General features: G+C 39.6%; 1 protein-coding gene across 1 annotated transcript in view; it reads left to right on the top strand.

Annotated features, from left to right (window-relative positions):
• LOC134217434 (uncharacterized) overlaps nt 1–22,462 on the top strand; it is a 141,702-nt gene that overhangs the window by 98,281 nt on the left and 20,959 nt on the right. The window contains exons 7-10 of the mRNA XM_062696199.1: nt 3,771–4,052; nt 4,257–4,385; nt 13,091–13,164; nt 19,978–20,078. Coding sequence (XP_062552183.1) covers nt 3,771–4,052; nt 4,257–4,385; nt 13,091–13,164; nt 19,978–20,078 — 586 coding nt within the window. The remainder of the gene's footprint in view (nt 1–3,770; nt 4,053–4,256; nt 4,386–13,090; nt 13,165–19,977; nt 20,079–22,462) is intronic.

Below are 22,462 nucleotides of genomic sequence, written 5' to 3'. Positions count from 1 at the left end.
TCCTCTTCCTTTCCCCTTTTCACTTCCTTTTCCGTCAGGTAAATGATGAGAAAGGCCAATGAAGGCGATGGCACAAATCTCCCAAATTGAGGGGAACGTGCCTCCTGAGCCGACGTTCTGATACCTGATTTATACACCCTGTAGTATAAGACGGTTTTATCAGGCACCGAATTATCACCGTATGCATAATAGGGATGCTCAAAATATGTTCCTATGTTCCAGTTGATGTCTTTCATATGTTTTGTCATTTTTTTTAATCATTACTAGATGGATAGATATCATTTTCGGTAATAAAATTTGAGTATATCACCAAAATCGCATTTTTCAGAATCCGTTGTTTTACTCCCACAGCTCTAGCGAAAAATTTATAATATTTGGTGATGCCCAGAAAGTAGAAGAGATGGCTAAGAGAGTGGTGAAAACCCTGAGAAAATCGGTTAAATAACGACTGAGTTACAATGATTTTCTTTTTTTAGCGAATGTATTTTAGTGTTGATGCAAAAACATGCAAAATAATAGAAAAGGATAGAAAAGATTCTTAAGATGGTTTGGAAAGAGGGCTCCCATGCAAATGAAACACCAATTTCTTCATAACTCGAGAATAAATCAAGTAAATGGATACAAATGTGACATGTGGGAGCTTTGAAAGATATGTTTTTGTGGTGGTTCGAACCTCCCCAACCCCTTCTGGAGAGCGGGACTCCCGTGCAATTGAAAACAAAACTTTCTGCATAACTCGAGAACTAATCATAGAATAAATCAATTTTAGGCGAAGCGAGGTTCGTCGGGTCTGCTAGTCTAACATAAATAATGTTTCTAGTAATTAGGCACAGTACAAAAAAAAATTAACGCAATATTTATCAAACTTCTCAAAGATTTTTGCATTTTATTTCTCTTTTGAGTCGCAAGAAACATTAAATTTGCTAGGTTAGGCTGAATGACCAAAAATTTCAAGAAGTTCTGCTTTAATTAAAGCTTTCGGAAGTTTTTAGAGGAAATGCTTGAATATTATATTTCCCAAATGACTATTGCAGAATTGATTGAAAGGAACAAACCCAAACCAAACTTTAGATAGAAGTTTCAGAGAACAACGCATACTTAAAATAAATCGCAGATTTCGGAGTAACTTCATCGAAATCTCAACAGCAGAACTGTTTGGTACATAATTTTACCGATTTTCGGTGGTTTTGACATTTGAACAAAGGAAAAAGTCGGAGTAATAATTACCTAACAATTTTGCTGTTGAGATTTCGGCGAATTCCACCGAAATTAACCTAAGGCTAAAACAAAAACTCCTCATAAAACATAATAAACTTTCCATAAAAAATAGGAAATTGACAATAAAAAAGCAGGGCATGACAAATAAATATAAAATTTCCAAAAATATATGGCTTTTCTTGCTAAAAATGGAGTCGGGTTATTACTTCAGGACAGAATATTTCCCGAAAAGAGAATAGGCAAATTGTCAAATGTAAAAAGGAAACCATTGGTGTTAATCATGGCTGCAACGGAACCGTAGGAAATCTGAGTAAATCCAAGAAATTATCACATGGCAGTTGCAATTGTAATTAATTTGTCCAAATAACCATCAAAAAATTCATATCCTTCCATTTATATGCTTAGTACAGCAGTATGATTATACCAAAGCATTCATCATTCAAGCATCCATGAACAGAAGAGATGGAAACTCTTCTCATATTCCCGCCCTGCTGCTATTTCCGGTTGAGACCCAACCGAGACCATTTAACTCGACTCTCGTAGCAGCTGTCAGCTGAAGCGACACTTGGCGGAAGTCAATTATGCATCAATCTTTTAGCACCCATTATAATGGTTTCGTCCGTCCGATTCCATGCAATGCAGTAGGATGTGAAGTTCAATAATGCTCTATCATTCTTCGTCTACTGTGGAGAAGATAAACGGGAAAAAATGTTTTGTGGTATAATATTGACGGGATAGGTTCCCATGTTTATGAGACAGTATCATAGCACTTTTTTTATAATCGCTCCTTAGACGGTGTTTTGATGGATTATGATTATGGTATAACAAATCCGAGTATCTCTCGTTCCATAGCATATAAGAGAACTGTTCCATTCCATTTCTTTCTACGCTTTCCATTCCTAACTACGATCTATCGGATAGAGAACTGGTACATTAACCCTAAGTTTTATGAAATAGTAACAATAGTAGTCACTGAGAACGATGCATATTTTTGAAAAAGAGAGCATCTACCCAAGCAAAAAAGCCAAAAATATGTAAACTCGAAGTACATATGCTCTGCTCAACATATGGAAGATTATACAGGCTCCGGCAATTTAACTGTTACATAACTAGTTCTACCAATCGTGGTCGAGCTGTGAGCTCGTCGTTATTTGTATACCAAGGATTGGGTCTTACGACAGGATTAGAAGCCGGCTCAAAAAGTGAAAAGAACCGAACTAAGGGGTTTTCGGGGTTCATTTCGAGCTAAGAGCGGACAGTGAGTTCGCCGAACCCAAACCCTATGAATATTACTGTCTGGAGTATGTTGGAGGCCACGTCTGCTCTAAAACATCATGTCTTTTGTGCAAGTCCTGAAGCGACATCTAGTGGCATACGTATTGTGCGTTTCTCGATCGTCTGCGTCGAGTGGTTGAGCTCAAGGAAGAAAAAGATGAACTTGACCAGTGTAAGCCTTGGAGATGCCTAATCACTTTCCGTCGATGTAACAAGAACACTGCTATTGGTGTTAATGTCAAACATTGCAATTAATGTCCATGTCGGGTATTTAATACATACCCGGACGATACACTTGATTGAACATATTTCGAATTTCTTATAGACCGAACCACTTTTGTTGTTAACATACATAAAATGGAATTATGCGTCCTGTGCTGTTACTTATCTCGTATTTTATAGTGTATTTAGAATATATTCAAAATCATGTTTCTCCATTCGATTCAACATAGACTGCTAGCATAAGCATAAGTGCTGGCATGTGTACAATGTATACAAGGGGAAACTATCCTACCTAATCGTTAAATCATACTCCGAAGCAACCTTACCTCTCCATGTTCTTATTATTTCCGACGTTGGCTTTGCTCGTTGCAGAAATATATTTCTTTTTTTCACATCTGCAACTGTTGGTCCACAATGACTAGCTAGCATTACTTTTACCATACCCAATCCCATTCAATCCAAAGGAAGATTGATTACTTCTACCGGTCTACTGGTACGCTTCAACAACACGCATGGTTGACATGTTGAAGAATCTCACAATACGAATGGTTAGTTCCAATAGCAAGGAATAGGAAGCTTAAAGCGGAAGGTCTGAATTGAAGGCACTTTTCGGCTGATACAGGTAAAAACGGGTTGGTTTTTTTTCACCAGACTCAGTAATTTCAAGTTTTTTTTTCGACGTCAGGTGGAACACTTTGATTTTTTTTGTATTCGGTGAATAGGTAGCATGGCACGGCAAGAAAAACAAATAGAATAATCATAATGTTGTACAGGTGTATAATTATAATTACAGGTGTACATCGTAAATGATTATTTTTATTTCATCCAAAAAGGTGTAGTGACCTACATATTTGATTAATACAGAAAAATGTTATCAATTACCAAAATTTTCTATCATAAAATATATCTTTTAATTAAAATTAGTAACGGCGTAGCTGGTGAACATCAAAGTTGAAAACAAAAAGATTTCTTTAATCACTTTATTATTTTTAAAGTTCAAAAAAATATTTTAGGGTGTAACAATTAATCCGCTTTTGTTTGTTTCAAATTTGCAGGTCTGCATGGACCGCGTGGTAAGCCAGGAAGGCCGGGTATCAACGGCACTCCCGGCACACCCGGAATAAACGCATGGAAGATTAAGGTCAACGATACATTCTCCAACGAGCTGCTAGTGCCACCTACGATAGCTGGCTCCGGCACACCGGAAGCACTCCGTCCAATCGTAGTCCAGGAGGGCACTCACCTTCGGTTGCGATGTGCTGCCACTGGAACGCCTAAACCACACGTCGAATGGCGACGAGAGGATGGAAAAACAATCTCCAATGGTGCATGGCAAGGTAATAAAGTTCCGTTCTTCTGAGCGTAGAATCCTTTCACAGTATGTTACCAACGCCGTCTATTGTCCTACTGATGGCTGTAGGATGGAAAATTGAATTTAAAACTTTCATGCTTCTTTTCCCAACATGCACTGTTCTATGGACGACACCGGCTATTGTCTTCCGTTTGACTCAACCATGTTCTGACCGACGGACACCATGCAGCTTCGTCGATGGCCGGTCATACTCTCAACATAACCAAAATCAATCGAGTGCACATGGGAGCTTATCAGTGCCTGGCAGACAACGGGATTTCTCCACCGGCGAACCAGACGTTCAACATCGAAGTTCAATGTATGTACCTCGAGACCAGCAGCTGCGAGCTGGAATTCCATCACTTTATTTGCAATATCCTCCCGCCACTTTCCACTCAAACACTTTTCAACGCTTCAATTTCAATTTGCCAATGGATTAACCGGTGCTTTACAGCGAAATAATGTTGCCAACTATTCCAATCTGCCGCGAGTGCAGTTTGTTTCGCAGTATTGCTGACATGACACGGATACTTGAGCTCGAGTTTCTGTAATTGAAATTTTTAACCGTACCTACTTGATTGCAAAGACAAAGCGAGTAAGACCTATCGAATAAACGGTTCTGTCTTAAACTAGTACATCATGTCACAAAAGAAGATGTTTGTTCACAACGAATTTTCTTTAAATGTCATTCAATTGGGCTGTATTGAAATACAAAGTGTTGATAACAAGTAGTGGAAAAGATCCGAAACATGTATCACGGAGAAACACGCCTTTTTATATTCCCCAGGAAAAGGGATATAATATTATATAGTCATGAAAGGAGAATAAAATTTATGTAAACGTTGCTTCATTGTTTATAACGACTGTAAATGCGAGATGCATTATGAAGTTATGATTAGTTTGGTTTCTGTACAATCTTCTTCTCTCTATATACATAAAAATGAATTTCTGTTTAGACTCGGAAACTTATGAACCGATCGAATGAACCGATGAAAATTTGTATGCAAAGGGTTTTGGGGCCTTGGAACGTTCTTATGATGCTTCGAGACCCCTCCCCTTTTTGGAAAGGGGGGCTCCCATACAAATAAAACTTCAATTTCTTCATAACTCGAGAATTAATCAAGCAAATGGAATCAAATCTGACATGTGGATGTTTTGAAAGGAAAGATATGTTTCTGTGGTTTCCTTGCTAACGGCTGACAACAACGTTAGTCGTGAAATACGAAGGCGCATCATCTGTGGAAGTCGGGCCTACTACAAGCTCCAGAAGAAACTGCGGTCGAAAAAGATTCGCCACCGCACCAAATGTGTCATGTACAAGACGCTTATAAGACCGGTTGTCCTCTACGGACACGAAACATGGACAATGCTCGAGGAGGATTTGCAAGCACTCGGAGTATTCGAGAGACGGGTGCTTAGGACCATCTTTGGCGGTGTGCAAGAAGACGGTGTGTGGCGGCGAAGAATGAACCATGAGCTCGCCCAACTCTACGGCGAACCCAGTATCCAGAAGGTAGCTAAAGCCGGAAGGGTACGATGGGCAGGACATGTTGCAAGAATGCCGGACAGAAACCCTGCAAAGATGGTGTTCGCTTCCGATCCGGCAGGTACGAGACGGCGTGGAGCGCAGCGAGCGAGATGGGCAGACCAGGTGCAGAACGACTTGGCGAGAGTGGGGCGTATCCGAGGATGGAGAGATGCGGCCTCGAACCGTGCATTGTGGCGTCAAATTGTTGATTCAGTGTTATCTGTTTAGATGTTAACTAAATAAATGAAAATGAATGTTTCTGTGGTGGTTCGAAACCCCTCCTCCTTCTGGAAAGGGGGACTCCTATAGAAATGAAACTGAAATCTCTCCAAAACTCGGGAACTAATCAGAGAATAAATCAATTTTAGGCAAAACGAAGTTCATCGGGTCTGCTAGTTTCTCATAAAACACACTCAGAGCACGTTGGTCGACTTTGATCACGTATCCGTATCACGCATTCAGAAAATACAGTTTATCATTATATTTTCTTACCGTAAATTGATAAAGTAATAATAAGCGTTTTTCAAATGATCGACGCCGTAGGACTTCGACTTCGTAAGACTTCGATTTATCGAACTGTCTCTCAAATGCCAAGCTGAGTGGGATGTTCTGCAATAATATGCCGCCGAAATCCTTTACTACTATTATTCACGGCGAAGTCCAATTGGGTCCAAATACACAAACTATTTGGACACATCGATTTGATTACCACCAATAAAAAAGTCTGAACTTTATATTCGACGTATTGATGGTCCGATCAAAACATTTTCTTCCTTTTTTATCCGATGAAAACTTTCTCCATCTTCTCGAAATTACGTGCTCGAATATCAGTATCCAGTTGCTTGAGCCAAGTTGAGCCAAGTTGGTAGAATTTGTGATAACCATATTACTCTCTATTGTATCTTTATTATATATTACTAAAGCAATAGAAGGTATGGGATTTTCTCACCCAAGAAGTTCAGAAGCATCTTTGAAATTCACGCCACGCACATCAAGTTTCTCATACCATTCATTTCAGTTAGACGAATTAAACTAATGTCTGTTTGAATATCTCTCAGTATCAACAAAATTATTCGCGATAGAGCCAAAAGTACGCTTTAACTTGATAATAGGCTTTCCTAAGCTTTCCTCCTATCCTAAATCGAATAGATTAATCTAAATGGTCCAGTCCAGAGCCTGTACTAAGCCACACACATCTTTAAATCATCTGAAAACCTATCCAACCCACGTAACCAACAAGCACTATAGTACGCCAAATCGGCCATATAGTGCTACTTTAATGCTTATAAGTTTTTAAATAGCCGTATAGTGGCCTTATATGGCGGTTTGGCGTAATATAGTGCTAATGGTTACTTGGGAATGCTCTATGCCAGCGGTACTCAACGTTTCTCCTGAAAGGTACTCCCTCGAGCTTTTGCATTCATTGAGGTACCCCCTTTTTTCGCTGTAAATGAAAATAGGCATAACTCATAAGATATGGCCGGGGATCTGCCAAATCGTACCAAGCGCCTTCAATTACCAATTAATTTGATTACAAGTCTCATAGGATATCTCTCAACCCCATAACTGAGGATTTCCTACAAAAAATGTGTGTATAAATTGATACAAAATGATCTCCGTTTTCTTTGTATGAACAAAATATCACAAGTCATTTAAAAAGCTGCTTGGAGGTTTGGCAGAAACCCGACGATATAAAAAACGGACCTGAAAACTAACGGGATATACCTAAAGCTATCCAAAAAGTTGTCTGAAATTTTCATTATTCCGTAAAGCTTTCCGATTCAAATTGAGTGCAAACATAATGGTTCCTACAAGACTTTTAGGACTTTTGGAGGCTTCTGAGCCTCTTGAAAATAAGATTCCAATTGAGAGGAGGCTTCCACGACCTTTTGAAAGAAGGCTTCCGAGCCTTTTGAAAAGCAGCTTCCAAGCCTCTTGAAAAAAGGTTTCCAAGCCTCTTGAAAAGAGGTTTCCAAGCCTCTTGAAAAGAGGTTTCCAAGCCTCTTGAAAGGAGGCTTCCGAGCCTCTTGAAAGGAGGCTTCCGAGCCTCTTGAAAGGAGGCTTCCGAGCCTCTTGAAAGGAGGCTTTCGAGCCTCTTGAAAGGAAGCTTTCGAGCCTCTTGAAAGAGGCTTCCGAGCCTCTTGAAAGGAGGCTTCCGAGCCTCTTGAAAGGAGGCTTCCGAGCCTCTTGAAAGGAGGCTTCCGAGCCTCTTGAAAGGAGGCTTCCGAGCCTCTTGAAAGGAGGCTTCCAGGCCTCTTGAAAGGAGGCTTCCAGGCCTCTTGAAAGGAGGCTTCCAGGCCTCTTGAAAGGAGGCTTCCGAGCCTCTTGAAAGGAGGCTTCCGAGCCTCTTGAAAGGAGGCTTCCGAGCCTCTTGAAAGGAGGCTTCCGAGCCTCTTGAAAGGAGGCTTCCGAGCCTCTTGAAAGGAGGCTTCCGGGCAATGATTAATGCGTTTCCTTCTTTGGAAGTATGCGTTTGTCCAAAATAAATAAGCGGTGGATGTGGCCGGCCTTTCAAATAAAATTGGGTTTTTAACTCTAAGTAACTAATTTCGCAAGACGAAAAGGATTATGACATCCAGATACGATTTTGTGGGTATTGCCCATCCTGGGAACAATTCCAAGGTTCTTGGAAAAGCCTCCAAATGCTTCAAAATCGGTCATTTTCAAAAACCCTCAAACCATGGCAATATGGGTTACAAACTGCAGTACTTTGCAAGACAGGAAGAATTATGAAATCCAGATATTATTCTGGGGATAACGGCCACTCTGGGGATAACGGTAACTCTGGGGACTATTTAAAAGCTCTTGTAGAAGCTTGTAAAAGCGTTCATGAATTCGTGAACTAACGAGTTCACGGTGTATTTTTTCGTGAACAACAGTCACGGATTCGGGAATACAGTCACGTTTTCTGGAAAACGTGACTGGTGTTCCCGAATCCATGAATTAAATCACGGTGTATTTTTGCTGGTTCACGAATTCGGGAACGCATTTTTTTGCGTGGAGGGATCAAAGTCGCTCATTTCATTTCCAAAGCAAAAAAAACAATGGCAATATGGGATTCAATCCTTACTATTGTGATAATCACTATCTTATTATTAAGGTCAACAATCACTATAATAAATATATAAAAATTTACCATTTTGCAAGACAACAGAATTATGAAATCCAGATTTGCTTCTGGGTAATTGGCCACCCTGGTGGCAATTTCAAGGCTCCTGGAGAAATATTTGGAGGCATTAAAATCGATCCTTTTTAAAAAAAAATCGCAAACTATATATTGACCACTCTTCCATATATGGTAGAGATGTGCGGGTTTCACATTTTGTAAACCCGAACCCGATTTAGAAATTCCTTCCAAGCCCGGACCCGACTCGAACCCGGAATGAAAAATCTTATCAAACCCGAACCCGACCCGTACCCGACAATTTTTGCGATCTTAAACCCGAGCTGGACCCAAACTAATTTTTTTGCGGAAAATTCAAACTAGATATTTTATATTTCTCTCTTTTGGGTGTAAAGGGTATAGGCTAAACAACGAATAAGCCTTAAAATTCCTAGTAACGAATAAAAAAATATGATTATGGGGTATTCCCCCCCTGAGGACAGTTCCAAGGCCCTTTGGAGAGCTTCCGGAGATCTTTCATATAAGTGCTTGATAAAGGAACATCCATAAATTACGTAACGCTTAGAGGGGGAGGGGCGGTCTTGTGTCACAACTCATACAAAATTTCCAGATACTTCATGCAAAAAGTGTGACATAGGAGGAAGGCGGGGTCGAAAATGGTTAATTTTTGCGTTACGTAATTAATGGATTTTCCCTAATCATATTTTTTTATTGTAACTAATTCTGCCAAACTTTGTCTCAAATGCTGATCATGCATAGTAACAATTGTGTAAAATAACACTTTGATTCAAATTCCGAACACCACATTAAATGCACTAAAGTGTAAAATTTCAACGTTATCTCATTGTTGAACAATTATGATCTCCTTGATCTGTACGCCTTCTGATAAAATTCGATTATTTATGCAACAATAATTAAATGTTCAAGGGCAATCTCCATGTAGCGAGTGTTCTGAATATGAGTCTGTTCGGGATTTGCGTCAAAACGGTATCGCGGAGAACCGAGACTGGAAAATTTTTATTCTGCACGAGCGCAGGTTTGTCACAGTCTCAGAGCTTAAAATATTCATCTTTATAAAGCAACTTCGGTCCGAATTTTGACAAACATCGCATGATTAATCAAAACATAGAATGACAGAGTCATACGACTACTCCACCAACTCATTTATTCAACTATCAATGACTGTGCTTACTACATATGTGCAGAAAAAAATATAATTAGCATTGTTTATATTGATGTTTACCGTTGAAAGGGCCTTGCGGATGAAAATCGAATTTAGTTATATGTGATAAATTAATACTTTACTCATTCAAAACGAATTCAGATTTCAGATAATTTATAAATTTGTAGAATGTGCATAAATATTCAATGACTAATATTCAACCGAATATTGACAGTCCAGAGCCGACTGTGAATGTGTCTGGAAGTGAAGAAACGTGGACTTCAGCGGACGGAGATAAATGATAGGACGTTTATATGCCGCATTTGTAGTTGACAACTAATCGACTGGTGACTCCCGCTGGTTGCAGGATTATAAAAGTTCTGTGATAGTTGAAATGTTCATTTTTTTAGCTGCTTCAAAGTCGTTTACTTAAAATACTAGACAATTTTGTCAATCTGATATTTTTATGTCACCATGAAAGGGCAGCATGCGTTTCTCAAGAGACAAAAATGTACATTAGCGTAAAAACACGCAACCATATGGAGACGCATGGTACATTCGTGCATCAACTTTTTGTGATAACTTCGTCACTTCTATTATTATAAAAAGTACATGTATGTCGGCATTTGTATGGCATCATGTTTTAGGAGAACCTGAGCCTTAGTGCATGCTGGGAAGCATAAATGTTTTTGACTCACAGAATTTTCCTAATCATTCAACTAACCGCAGTCACCAGTCGATGTCTGCGGTCGTGAACTACAAATGGTCGCGGGGTTTGCTAATCCGCACCAAGCGCCAATGAAAAATCACCCATTGTGCATTAAACACATTTACATGTCGCAGCTTTATTTTTTGCAAATTGTATCAATCATTCCTGAACTCAGTAAAGACATGAATTTTTTTCCGCGTTGCTTTTATGAGCAACGCATCACAGGACAGCCGAAAAGCCGTTTGGTGCGGCTTTTTAGGAATTAAAAATGCTCTTGATCGTTCATAGTAAATTAATGATTTTTCATCTTTGGTTGTTCTCTGCACTCACTTATTTTGTGTTGCAAAGAATAAACGATTAATTATTTTTGATTATTTTTGAAGAATAAACGCTTCAAAAATAATTTTAAAAAATCGAAGATTGTGTAAAGTGTATTACAATATCAACAAAAGGAATCTATACTAGAAACACAATTTCCATTGACGCATTTCATTAAATATGTTGAATTTCAACAATAGGTTTGAAATTTTTAAAGCTAGTATGTATTGCAATGATTATCTCAAAACTTACAACAATTAATAAAAATTCTCATCAAAAAACTAATAAAAACCCAAAGAACAAATAAAAACAAAGAATATTATAATTTCTGAGTTTAGAAAACTTGGCATGAAAATTATCATGAACAAAATAATAAAATTTTTAAAAAAATATTGTGAAAGTTTCTAGAAACATACGAAAGAGAAATTAAGTCTAGCAAATTTTACATCTATTAAGGATGCTTTTATAGTAGAAGTCACATGTCTAAAACGAGTTAGTACTATTTTTATACATACACACTTAGTTTTTATTTCTGCAGCTCGGCAAAAATTCGCACAGCCGTGCGCCAGCAAAATAAAAAACTGATATTCCGGCAAAAATGATGTTTGTTAGCTGATTTTCAGCAAATTATTTGCTGATTTTCAGCAAGTTTGACAGAAATCTCGGCAAAAAACATGTTTGCTGGGGCACGGCTGTGCGAATCTCGGTAAAAGTTGACCATTTTGCTGAGATCCCGGTACAAAATATTAAGTGTGTATATATCGGTGCTGTCTCGACTAAGTCGAATCACGTGTGAGACACTAAAGAGAGCCTTACTATTGAGGCCGAAATTCAAGTGTGTAAAGTTACAATTAAGCTCCACTACTTGGAATATGTAGTAATTACTCGTCTTATGACCGGTGATAATTATTTTATGGAAATTTTGGCAGTTTCCAATTGATAGCTTAAATTTATTTAAAGGAATGGAAACAAATGGAAATTGTACGATTTTGTTATAAAAAATTGCTAATTGCTTATTTTCCATTAATGAAAAATTATTATATGTTATGGACATTTTCATCAAATTTTTTGACATTTTATTTTCATTCCAATAACATCATTTGATATGTTTTTGCCTTTCTCGTATTTTATGATTTTTTTTTATATTTAAATGGAATGCTTTTATTTTGGTCATTTTGTGTAACCACAGTATTTACAATCAAGAAACTTTCTACTGAGTGTATCAGCGCAACAAACAATGAAATTTGCTGAAATAATATTTGTTCCCTCGTTGCATTCAAACGGGTTGTTTATTGTTAGGCATGAGATCCGATTTCTATTGCCTCTCGGAACCTGAAACCACAATGATGAATTTCACGCTAAGACTCCGTCAAAGATCATTTTCCTTCCAATGTAAAATATAAATGTATAATATACAATAGGATCCGGTATGAATCACAATGATTTTAAATAACAAATTCAATTCTATCTATTTTTAAACAAAACTTCTATCAATCACATCAGTTGAACGAATTGAAGTTGATGAAGATCTGGGCTCAAGCTAAAAACACAAAATGAATTGAACATAAAATTAGCCTAATAGGCGTCGAAAAAAAAATTAAAAGAGAAATAAAAAAAACAAGAAAAGTTTAGGCTACAATCCTTACTGGAGGTAAAAAATATCCAAGATTATCGTTTCCGAAGAATTTAAATTTATTCAAGTGCATCTCTTGAGCTAGCTGCGATTTATACACTTTCCACGTGCTAACCTCATGAGAGCAATTTTTCATTTTCGCACAACACAAACAACTACAATGCTCTGTTAGAAAACCATCTCTGCAGAATAACTTTTTCAATACAACGCGTGCTTTTTCCCCAAAAATTGTACTGCTTCCTAGCCGTCCGTATCACCAACTCATATCAGTTTCGTGCAGTGCAAAGAATGAACTTTTTTCCCATTTCACTGTGCGCTCTGCAGTTTTCAAACGTTTTTGCACGAGGCAAGGAAGTAGGTACCCACCTCAGGAAACGATTAACACCACAAACCATGTGCACAAAATGATGCTTTATTCACACGGACTCCCGTCCTAAATGAGAAGAGTGGGAACAGAACTGTTCATTCACCAGCATTCCATCCAATGCAATTCGAATGGTAATTCATTTTTTAACGTTCTAACAAATTGATTTCTCAATTTCTTTGACAGTCCCTCCGTTGATTAGAGTTCGCAATCAGATGATCTACGCTGCCTTGGGATCAACGGCCACATTGGAATGTGAGGTAAGTTATGAATTGCAGCATATTGCCTTTCTCGTATACAAAGTATACGTAAAGGCTATATGTTTTTTATTATATCATTAGGACTTTTAGAATTTATCTTTCACTCGTTCCACACATATAGGGTGCATAATAATTTTAAACTTTCTCACCAATGAATTAGTTTACAACCACAACGCAACGGTGCCTTCCCTACAAGTAAAACTTATCGAGATTGTTTAAGAAAGATATGATTCAATTTCATCACATTTCTAGTTCAGATTCAATTACATGATATCGCAACATTGGTATTACCTGGCACTGTAGCTGATTCAAAACCCAGAAAGTTTCACTAGATCGCCTCGTTCCATCGACATCCAACCCTATAAATCTAGTGGTTGGCAAGCGACGAAAAGGAGCATTGCTACCCATCTCCACTCAAGTTCAATTTAAGTTATCCCATACTTCCGCCCGCATTGTTGCCTCGGATCTACTGAAGGAACCCTTTTGTATGTTTTGTTTCGGTGTGGAATAAATTTGGAAAATGCTTAGTAGTTGGCCCATGCCAAAGTTCTTTCGATTCATCATTTCCCAAGCCGAGCTGATGGCAATTTTTCTCGTTAGTGCGCGGTGGCAGTCATAAATTTAAATTTGTACATCGTTTGACACTTTTGTCAGTAAAGTCCGTTCAGGTGTGACGCTCACGGCAAGTGCCTGGATACCACTCTCCAGGCATCTTCCTATATTTCTTTCCTCATGGCAAGTGAAACCGAGTCCCCTGGGGAAAGACGTTGTGAACAATTTTCCTGAGTTGCTAGCAAGAGCAACAGCTAACAACGGATGTTTTGTCAACCACCGGAAGGCGGAATGGAAATTGAAATAATAGATGTACAAAAAACGATAATATCATGGAGTATATATGAAAAGAATTGATTTTTATTTGATTGTTTTATTCATTCGATGTTTATTGTTGGTAATTTATCTTTTATGTTTTATATATCAATCAAATGATGGAAACCAACATTAGTAACATAAACAAACTGTTCCTTCATTAATTGCAAGAAATAACATTAAAAAATCTTTTTCTTCAATGGCTCTACATTCCATCTGGAACTTGGCCTGCCTTACACCTCGGTACTTTTTTAGCATTTCCACAGTTAGTAATTGATAGCTTTTTTATGCCTGCTACTGCATGAATATGTATCTTGTGTGGAAAGTATATTGAACACTATGCCCACGATATCGTTAATGTTTCCCACCGGAAAACTTTCTTACTCACTTGATACTTGATGGGCTACAGCTCTTCGATGAACCTACGCCGAATGGAGTATGCTTCTCCACTGGACTCGATCCTGGGCCAGTCGCTTCCAGTCGCCCTGAACATTGAGCGCCCTCAGGTCCTCTTCAACTGCAAAAAGCCATTGTGTATGCGGCCTTCCCCGAAGCCTGCGGCCTCTTCCGGGTTCTCTACTAAATATTATCTTGACGTTCTTCCGGTATACGAACAACGTGACCAGCCCACCGTAGTCTGCCGTGTTGAATAAGCTTAATCATATCCAGCCCTTTATAAACCTGGTACAACTCGTGTTTCATGCGACGCCGCCAGATACCGTTCTCCTGTTTACCGCCGAGTATTGTCCGCAGCACCTTACGCTCAAACACTCCGAGAGCTCTCCGATCAGCCTCCTTTAACGTCCATGTTTCATGGCCGTATATTCTTTTTTTTTCTTTATTAAGGTGTTTTTTTAAACTACAGATTTAAGTTCAACACCGTCATGGCCGTATAAAGCCACTGGAAGAATCAGAGTAGTATACAGCGCGAGTTTTGTTTTCGTTTGCAGACTACGGGACTTAAGCTGGTTACGAAGTCCGTAATAAGCCATATTTGCAGCTGCAATACGCCTTTTCACCTCGCACGACACTAATGTTTCAAGATACACAAATTCTTCTACCACTTCAAATTGTTCACCATCCAGCACCATTTCGCTACCACCACCACTAATGAGCCCACGTTGATTGCCAGCGACCATGTACTTCGTTTTGCTGGTATTGATCGTGAGTCCAATCCTCGCTGTCTCCCTCTTAAAAGGCACAAAAGCCTCTTCCACGGCACGGCGATCAATCCCGATAATATCGATATCGTCCACAAATCCCAGGAGCATCTGCAATCTTGTGATAATGGTACCGCTTCTTTGCACACCAGCTCTCCTAATCGCTCCCTCGAGCGCTATATTGAAAAGTAGATTCAAGATTGCATCACCCTGCTTTAATCCAAGGTAACAAATGACGTCGATATTTCATCCGCAACCCTATGGTTGTGTAAGCTTACACTTGATTTCGATCCGTCCAACGTTATACGAATCAGCCGTATCAGTTTCGCCGGAAAACCATGTTCAGGCATAGTTAGCCATAATTCATTCCGTTTCACTGAATCGTACGCCGCCTTGAAATCAATAAACAGATGATGTGTCTGCAAGTTGTACTCCCGGAATTTATCAAGGATTTGTCTCAGGGTAAACATTTGATCCGTCGTTGATCGGCCCTCACGAAAACCTGCTTGGTATTCGCCGGTGGAGGACTTTTCAAGCGGTCTCAATCTGTTGAACAGAATACGGGACATAATTTTGTACGCCGAATTAAGGAGGGTTATTCCTCGGTAATTGGCGCACTCCAGTCTGCGCCCTTTCTTAAAGAGAGGGCAATTGAGGCCGTCCAACCAGCTAGCAGGCATTTCCTCGTCTTCCCATATTTTCGACATAATATGGTGCAGAACTTCATAAAGCTGCTCACTGCCATATTTGAGAAGTTCAGCCGGGAGCTAGTCCTTCCCCGCAGCCTTATTGTTTTTCAGCTCTTTAACAGCTTTTTTAACCTCATCTAGTGTACACCCAACCGGCGATTGTAAGATTTTCTAACAATTCTGTATAAGAATCTACCAAAACCTGTATAAGAATTGGGCATATACGAAATTGCTAGGTTCTTATACAAATATTGTATAAGAATCTAACAATATTATAAGCTTTTCTTACATTTTTTGTATAAGAATCTAACAATTTCGCATATGCCCAATTCATATACAGGTGTTGGTAGATTCCTATACAGAATTGTTAGAAAATCTAACAACCGCCGGTTGGGTGTAGGTGACTCCATAGCTTGTCCATCGTAGCTAATATTTATTCTGTTCACCGATGCACCGTCACTTCCACTATTCAACAAAGTCTCGAAGTGTTGCTTCCACCTGGCAACCACTTCGGTTTTATCTGTCAGCAAATTCCCTTGTTGGTTGTTGCACATGACGGGAGATGGCGATGTCTTTCTCCGCACGCCATTGTCAGACTCATAAAACCTCCGCATGTCGTTCTGCTCTATTTTTTCCTTTCGATTTTAAGGACGGCTACGCAGTCTTGAATTATTGAAACAAGATGTTTATTTATCCGACGTTTCGACACGGGGATGGTGTCTTCATCAGGGGAAAAATACGGTATTTGTTCCTAGTCTATTGTTTAGTCTAACATTAACTGTCTGGTACGGATTTTTCTGGTACATAACTTCGAGAACACACAATTTCAAAAACATTGACAACAATCTATTTTTTCCTGCGCCTCACTAATAACTTGTTCTTCGTACTCTTTTTTCTTCCTGCGGTGGGTTCGTTTTTCGGCTGCTCTTGCTTTTTTGTACCGATCTCTATTCGATCGGGTACCCGACACCAACATCCGGCATCTGGCAACGTTCTTCTCGTCTGTCACTCTCTGACACTCCACATCGAACCAACCCGTCGCCTCTGTACAGTGCCTACCACTCACCGTGCTGTTGTGCTCACCGCTCCATGGATCGACTCCTATAGATCGTTGATGTTGTCGCTAACGTTGATTGCACTTATCCGTTCGTCGAGCTTCTGGTGGTACTCAGCCGATACTCCTTCCGCCGACAATCGCTGGATGATCTTTCGTTCGATACAGTTGACAACCTTGATCGAATTTTACTGACAACGAGGTAGTGATCAGTGTCAATGTTCGGACCTCTGAATGTCCGCACATCGATAACATCCGAGAAATGACGACCCTCCACCAGAACATGGTCTATCTGGTTGCAAGTTTCACCATTTGGGTGTCTCCAGGTGTGCTTTCGGATGTTCTTTCGTGCAAAGTAGGTGCTATTGATGGCCATCCCTCTGGCAGCAGCGAAATTTACATTGTCATTGGTAGCGGAGTGAAGGCTCTCGCTACCGATTATATGACGGAAAAAGTTCTCTCTACCGAACTGAGAGTTCGCGTCTCCGATAACAATTTTCACGTCATGCTTTGGCCACTCTCCATAGGCTTTATCAAGACATTCTTACCTTTCTTACCCAGGCCAATAATCAAGCCCGCGGAGATGGCATTGTTCAAAGGAAAACTAATTTAGTTGATGCCATGCTACACATATTTAGTGAAGGTATCAAGCATGTATGTGTGATTTTGCACAATTTTAAATCTAGAAAACCCTGGTTACCGGGGTCATTTATGCATGTGCCATATATTTCACATCAGTGAGCCAAGGATGAAACCGAGGATGCCGGTGAAAGACGTGATAGGTCAGTTGCTCATCCATTCAACTGAACAGCTAAAACGTTGGTCTGAGCACTTCGAACTACACCTTCAGCATTTCGGTATGATACGCCAAAGATGCAGCAGATGAGCTGTGTTGACCTCAGAGCAGAAGGTAGGAGAAGGATACATCCAAAGCATGAAATCCAGCCGTTTTGGCAGATAATGTTGTCCTACTAGCACAACGGCACTCTGATATGTAGAGAAAGCTCAACAACCTGGCTGAACGTTCTTCTACAGTAGATCTCACCATCAACGTCACCAAGATCAAATCGTTGGATGTCCACACGAACAATCTCACCTTAACTTTACAGTAGCCGGGCAATCAGTGGAGAAGGTCGAAAACCGGTCAGCGGAATTAAGTTTGACATAGCAGCACGGATCAAAAATGTATACGCTAAAATGATTAACACAATTTTGTTTTCCATTCACACAAAACGGGCCTCCCCTAGAACAACACATTGCTGATCGAGCGTTACGCAACCACTAAAAATGCTCGTAAACGTAAACGTATGCACGGATTTTTGTACATACAGATACAGATTGCATTATTGTTATAAATGTTGAGATCCGATGAAATCACAAGATTCGCAAGAGCCCTTTTTGTAGCTGTGTAAATCTTTCTCATCCATGTGTTGTTCTGACAGAGACGAGTTTTGTGGATATCGTAATCAACAGAAATTTGAGAGCGTGAATGAAACGGAAACGAAAACTGCAAACAAGTCCTGGAGAACTTCTGCAGCCAACTCAACTACGCCGTCTTAGATAGAATTCCAAAGAGTGATATCAAGATCCGTATGGGGGACTTCAATGCGAATATCGTATCCGCCAACTCAAACCTTGAGTGCATCATAGGACGCCATGGTCTCGGAAAAATGATGAGCAAAAACGGAGAACTGTTCGCCGAATTCTGTGGTAATAATGATCTGGTGATCTGGAGATCGCTCTTCCGTCATCGACCGGTTTACAAGGTCACTTAGACCTCCCATGACGGCTTTACAGAAAATCAAATCTACCACATCTGCGTCTGCCGAAAATGGAAACGGAGCATTCTTGATGTACGAGAGAGAGTTGGACGACGGTTCAACATACGCCGACTGGAAGATGCCCCGGTCATTCGTTGAAGAACTGGAGACAGATGCTGCAGATATTCCAGAAGGTGGTAGCGTGAAAGACCAATGCACCACCATCAAGAATGCCTTCATCGCCACCAGTGAGAATAATCTGCTCGAACTGTGCACCCAGAACTGGAGGAAGATAGAGGAGCGAAGAGAAGCCAAAGCCGTGATAGAGCGATCAAAAACTAGAGGAGCCAAAGTTTTCATCCATCAACGATACTCGGTTCTGGAGAAGAAAGTGAAACGCTCATATCGACGGGACAAGCAAGCGTGGGTGGACTCTCCCGCCGACGACGGGAAGAGAGCCAGCAACCGGGGACATTCGCCTCCTCTACGATATCTCACTGCACTTGAGCGGGGTGAAGAAGAGTGCTGCTGTGAAAAACGATAATGATCAACTATTGACCGACCCAACAAACGCTTGAAAGCATGAAATCGAACGAAATCAGAGTCGAGACTGGCGCTGTTCTCCGCTACATCGTACTCCAGCAGTCCCATCGAGCTCACCTTCTTCCGGCAACGCTGCTCGTGTTTTCGATTTATCGCACTCATATCTGTCAAGATATGTGTAATATGGCTTTTAGATCTAAAGATTCTACAGCAAAAAAAAAAAACGAATGCTTTTTTTGGGAAATTGGATATATTTACATTATTTTTTAATCATCATCTCAAAACTGTAACAAAATATCATGGTCAATGATTTTCTTCGTTGGACTCGAATCGACATGTGTTTTTTCGGCAGATGCACAAAACAAATCTCGCTTAACTTTTCAAAAGGACCTTAACATTTTTTTCATGAATTAATTTGAATAGCGCAATCAACAGAACAACATGAAAGCTTTTGATTGCAGTACTCAAATTAATTCGTGAAAAAAATGTTACTTAGGTCCTTTTGAAAAGTTAAGCGAGAACAATGATATTTTTAAGCTACACCAAATTAAGGTTTTAAATAGTCAATAGGGAATCTTGTTTGATCCCTGTTTCATATAGGGAGGCATCATCAAATAGATTGGGTCAACCAATCATCTGCAGCGACATATTACATTTCTAAACATAAATGAACTTCTCTGCAACCATAGTGCAATCTGCACCACTTGCTATATTTCATCCTACATTCTTTGAACTTTCAGGTGGAAGCCTTCCCGGAAGCATTAAAGTACTGGGAGCGTGAACCGGGCGGTCGCCTGCTAGAACCTGGAGACAAATTCCAGATGGAAACACACAATGACGGGTAAGGCTTAGGCAAGAAGTGAACATTCATAAAAAATCGCTTAAATTTTGTTCCTGCTATTGTTCGCCGCACAACCGCGCTACATACAACAGGCGACAGAAAATTTTCCACCAGCCAGCAGCATGATTCATTTTTCACTTCTCTCCGTATGAAACATTGAATTTTTGTGGCGAGCAAGTTTCGCCCTCTTTGTCTGCTCGTTCACTTTTTGTCGTACATTTTCCGGAAAACTTTGTTGCGAGTCCCAATCGACATTTAATCCCCCGGTAAAATGCGACCAACATAGCGAGCTTCGTACATATAGTTCCTTTTTTGTACCTCTATTACAGCGTCATTGTCTTGTTGGACATCGCTTTCCGGTCCTCTCAATACATGGATTAAAGATGCCTAGATACCTTTTTCTACGAAAAGTAGATTACAAGTACTCACGTATTTTTCTAAATTGATATTTCACGACATTCTTTTTACACGGCTTTCTATCTGTTTCTTTCTAGCATAAATATAACATGATATTGAATTGTTACTTCTATAAGATTAAATTTTTATTTTCCAAACATTGAATCTTCCCTCACATAATCCGGGATATACATCTCGACCCTAGCTTATTCGGATTTACCACTGGCAATTGCTTCGTCTTTCCCAGAACTGCTTTCACTGTTCATGTTTGTCAGTCATACGGATTCGTAAAGTTTACTATCCTCTTATGATACCGAGACTAAGCCTGTGGGAATTTTATTTGCATACGAAATACCCACACTTTGCCTCCGACCAAACGCTTTAGAAATAAGCCTTCACACCAACAACGGTCTACGGCGGACTTTGCAACACGTGTGTAGAAGCAATTGCCAACAAGTAACTCATTGCATCATATGAAAAGGAAAGTGTAAAAGTTCACAATCCTCCCCGTCGCCGAAGTCCGACCAGTTTTGTCTTCCGTAACAGCCAGCTGAAAGTCCTTCAAGTCTTACGTGTACATTACAGATAAGGATTGTTATTCCTTTCACTTCAAAAAGGAATCTTCCTCCTCCGTTGCAGTGGGGCCTAAAGGTATTTTCCCAACAAGTTTGGCCAAGCCTATAGATGCTGATGTTACGTTGGAAGCACGTGCTACCGGAAAGGGCATGTGATTTACCCCTTCCGGTGGCACAATGGGCGTAGACAAAATCATTAGTCGAAATTCTTGCTATTTACTTGAACCGGCAGCAAAACGATCTTTCTATAACTCGCCATAACTCAATAAAAACTAAACATCAAAACTTGCATGAAAACATTCAAAACGAGCACTGTTCAGCGATTTCTACCATGTGGACTTGATACACGATCTATAATTTTTTTTAAATATTCAGTAGAATCGCTCCTTCCCGAAAAAATAGAGATGATTTTTTTTTTATTTCGAGTTTATTGGAGTCAAGTTAGGGTTTCCATAACAAATCTACTAGTGTAAATTATGCACAGACCCCATTCGAATTTGGCAACAACCATTCGTTTTTGGCAACACAAATTTTTGTGTTTTTTTGTTGCTTATAAACCACATAAATATCGTAATCCTCGTAAAAAAATTGGTTAGACCCCTACCGACATGAAAACAATTTTTTTAGTTAGAAATGAGACGTGATAAGTGACACAGCGAGTAGTAATACATACGAAGCGGGAGATGAGAATGAAGAATAAACAAAGTTCTCAATGCTTTATTCTCAGTTCTCAGTTCTCAATTCTAAGTTCTCAGTTCAATTTTCACTTTTCATTTCTCATCTGTCACTTCTTACTACTTCCTTCCCGCTTCTCACTTCACACTTCCCACTTCACACTTTTCACATCTCACTTTTTACTATTAACTTTTCACTTCTCACTGTTTACTATTCACTTTTCATTTCTCACTTCCCAATTCTCACATCCCACTACTCTCTTCTCACTTCTCATTTCACACTTATCACTACACACTTCTCAGTTATTACTCAGTTCTCGAAAATTTGAACCATTTGGCCTTTCGGCTTTCGATCAAACGACCCTTTCGGCCAAACGACATTCGGTTAAAGTACCTGACACCCTTTTGAAAAGTGAACAAAATTAGTTTGAAACTTTTTCTGTGCATATGTTCTACATGTGAAAGGTTAAGTTGAAAAAATGTATTGGAAGTAACCACTTCCTTATATAATAGATCAACCAACTGGTTTCAGTGGAAAATGTACCCAACAAGAAAAAACCACTTCCTTAGACGGAGTTTCCCTTTCTAAGCTACGAAGGACCTACGTCGTCTTAAAACGCAGCTTAATATGTACTGAAGGGTGGTCTAACCGGTAGTACCGAAACCGGTAATACCGGTATTACCGGCCAATTTATAATACCAAAAATACCGGTTTTTGAGACGGAAACTACCGGTATTT

The sequence above is a fragment of the Armigeres subalbatus genome, chromosome 2, assembly GCF_024139115.2.
Source record: "Armigeres subalbatus isolate Guangzhou_Male chromosome 2, GZ_Asu_2, whole genome shotgun sequence".
Classification (NCBI taxonomy): Eukaryota; Metazoa; Arthropoda; class Insecta; order Diptera; family Culicidae; genus Armigeres; species Armigeres subalbatus.
This window is presented reverse-complemented; position numbering and strand designations above follow the sequence as displayed.